This window comes from Ailuropoda melanoleuca, unplaced genomic scaffold, assembly GCF_002007445.2.
Source record: "Ailuropoda melanoleuca isolate Jingjing unplaced genomic scaffold, ASM200744v2 unplaced-scaffold7480, whole genome shotgun sequence".
NCBI classification, from domain to species: Eukaryota; Metazoa; Chordata; class Mammalia; order Carnivora; family Ursidae; genus Ailuropoda; species Ailuropoda melanoleuca.
In genome coordinates, this window is record NW_023250281.1 from 1,026,757 (window position 1) to 1,029,386 (window position 2,630).

Genomic DNA, 2,630 nt, shown 5'->3' on the forward strand with positions numbered 1-2,630 from the left:
GAGAGTGAAAGGGTGAAAGAGCAGGGGGAGGGTCAGAAGGAGAGGGGGAAGCAAACTCCCCACTGAGCAGGAACCCCAATGTGGAGCTTGATCTGAGAACCCTGGGATCACAACCTGACCCAAAGGCAGACTCAACTGAGCTACATAGGCACCCTGATTATTATTATTATTTTAAACTTGCAGTGTCTCCTGAATAAGTCACAGCGTAATTGTAAGGAATTAATAAGAATTTATTTTTTATACTTAATGTGTGTCTGTCTTTAGGGAAAAGTAAATTAATGCCCGATGGAAAATAATAACCAAACTTCTACAGATTTCTTCTTATCGGGGTTGTTTCCACCATCAAGAATTGGCCTGTTCTTCTTCATTCTCATTGTTCTCATTTTCCTAATGGCTCTTTTTGGCAACCTGTCCATGATCATCCTCATCCTCCTGGACACCCATCTCCACACACCCATGTATTTTCTACTTAGTCAGCTCTCCCTCATGGACCTGAACTACATCTCCACCATTGCCCCCAAGATGGCTTTTGATTATCTCTTTGGGAACAAGACTATTTCTTTCATTGGGTGTGGTGTTCAGAGCTTCTTCTTCTTGACTTTAGCAGGTGGAGAGGGATTATTATTGGCCTCAATGGCCTATGATCGTTATGTGGCTATTTGCTCTCCTCTCCACTATCCCATTCGTATGAGTAAAAGAATATGTGCTTTGATGATAATAGGATCTTGGCTAATGGGCTCAATCAACTCCTGTGCCCACACTGTGTATGCCCTCCATATACCTTACTGTCAATCCAGGACCATCAACCATTTCTTCTGTGATGTTCCTGCCATGTTGACTCTGGCCTGCATGGACACCTGGGTCTATGAGTACACAGTATTTGTAAGCACCACACTCTTGATTGTGTTTCCTTTCATTGGCATTGCAAGTTCCTACGGCCGGGTTCTCTTTGCCATCTGTCGCATGCAGTCAACAGAGGGGAGGAAGAAGTCCTATTCAACCTGCAGCACACATCTCACTGTGGTGACTTTCTATTATGCACCTTTTGCTTATACTTATCTACGCCCAAGATCCCTCCGTTCTCCAACAGAGGACAAGGTTCTGGCTGTCTTCTACACCATCTTGACCCCAATGCTCAACCCCATCATCTACAGCCTGAGAAACAAGGAGGTGATGGGGGCCCTGAAAAGAGTGATTCAGAGGATGTGCTCTGTAAAAATGTAGAGGAAGTTCTCATTATCCTGCAGCCTCAGAAGTAGATTACTTTCACCTTGTATACTCCTTAGGAACACTATTATTCCAGGATTGAAGGCAGGGACTAAAATATTTTAAAATATTAAAATCATTGAGATTTGACAAAATGTATATTCCTCATCACTCTTTTTGTTTTCTTTGTGATAATTTTTTCAATAAAGGAAAAGGTCATTTTTTTTCCTCCTACCTTGTGAGCAGTACGGTTTTACTAATATGTAGAAATGATAATAGAAACAATCCAGGTTGATGGTATTATTCAGTATAATACATCTAATATACCTAGTATATATCCTCAAAATGGTTAAAAGAGGAGAAAAGAACAATAAATGTTATGCTATTGCCAGATTTATATAAAGAACAATAATCTTATCTATTTATCAAAATTAATAGATTGATATTTGTTTTGTTTCTATTATAGTTTACTCTTAAATAGTGAACACTATTTTTTTCTGATTCCCAATTTTCAGGGAAAGTGATAGATATAGAAATTAGCGATTAAATTCTTCATGAACTTAGAAGTCCTCCCGCCTTTACAGAGGAAATTATTTTGTATATTTTATGAGAGGGACCCTGGGGGTATCTAGATAAATCATAAAAAAGCAATTTATTACAGGTCTACCTCAGGATAAATAATTATGATTGCGGAGAAGCAAAATGGACTATTAAAGAATAAGACCCATTGTATAAAAGGATCAATGATAGTTACATACTATATAGTCCTGAGTAATCAAGTCTGAGCCACTTCCAAATCATTCCTCTATACACTGAAATATTACATCCCCCAAAGCCATTGCTAGCCTTTTATAAGATAATTTCTGTTATGGACATTTCATTATACACTTAGTATTCTCATAATTCTCATAATTCTCCTCAACCAGAATTGGGGTTTGACTTGGTTTAGCACTTCCATACCACAATTTTATATATATTCAATTACTAGCCCTGCCATTACTTCCAGCTTAGATCTACACATGAACACTATGGGTGAATGACCATCACTGTTTATGGGATAATTCTGCTATATTCTCTATTTTCTGAGGGAAGATGTAAAATAAAGAAGCTTGAATAAAAATGTAGGAAGCCCTGTATTATCCCAAGCATGACAGCGATTTATGAATGATGCATTTGAATTGGAAATACATATTTTTCTTCCAAAATAGAAGACCCACATTCTCGAAGGTATATATCAATACGGACATTTTTATACTAAACCTAAGTGAGTCTTTAGAGATTTATAGACTATTAACTGATTATGAGCTGGATTTGGGAATGGCACAAGTGTGAATTCTCCTAAGATATATAATGGGAAATATTTTCATCACAAGAAACTATATGACAATATATTAATATTTTCAAAAAGTAATCATTTGCTTGAG

At 37.2% G+C, this 2,630-nt stretch overlaps 1 protein-coding gene across 1 annotated transcript; it reads left to right on the forward strand.

The window, feature by feature from the left end:
• The first annotated feature begins 285 nt into the window (after positions 1-285).
• On the forward strand, positions 286-1,224 carry LOC100471148 (olfactory receptor 2L8). The gene has a single exon (XM_002929134.3). It carries the CDS (start codon positions 286-288, stop codon positions 1,222-1,224), a length of 939 nt encoding a protein of 312 aa, XP_002929180.1.
• Positions 1,225-2,630: the final 1,406 nt, after the last annotated feature.

What these genes read in the sequence shown, in the direction of transcription:
- LOC100471148 (XM_002929134.3), top strand. Translation starts at nt 286, where the DNA reads ATGGAAAATAATAACCAAACTTCTACAGATTTCTTCTTATCGGGGTTG.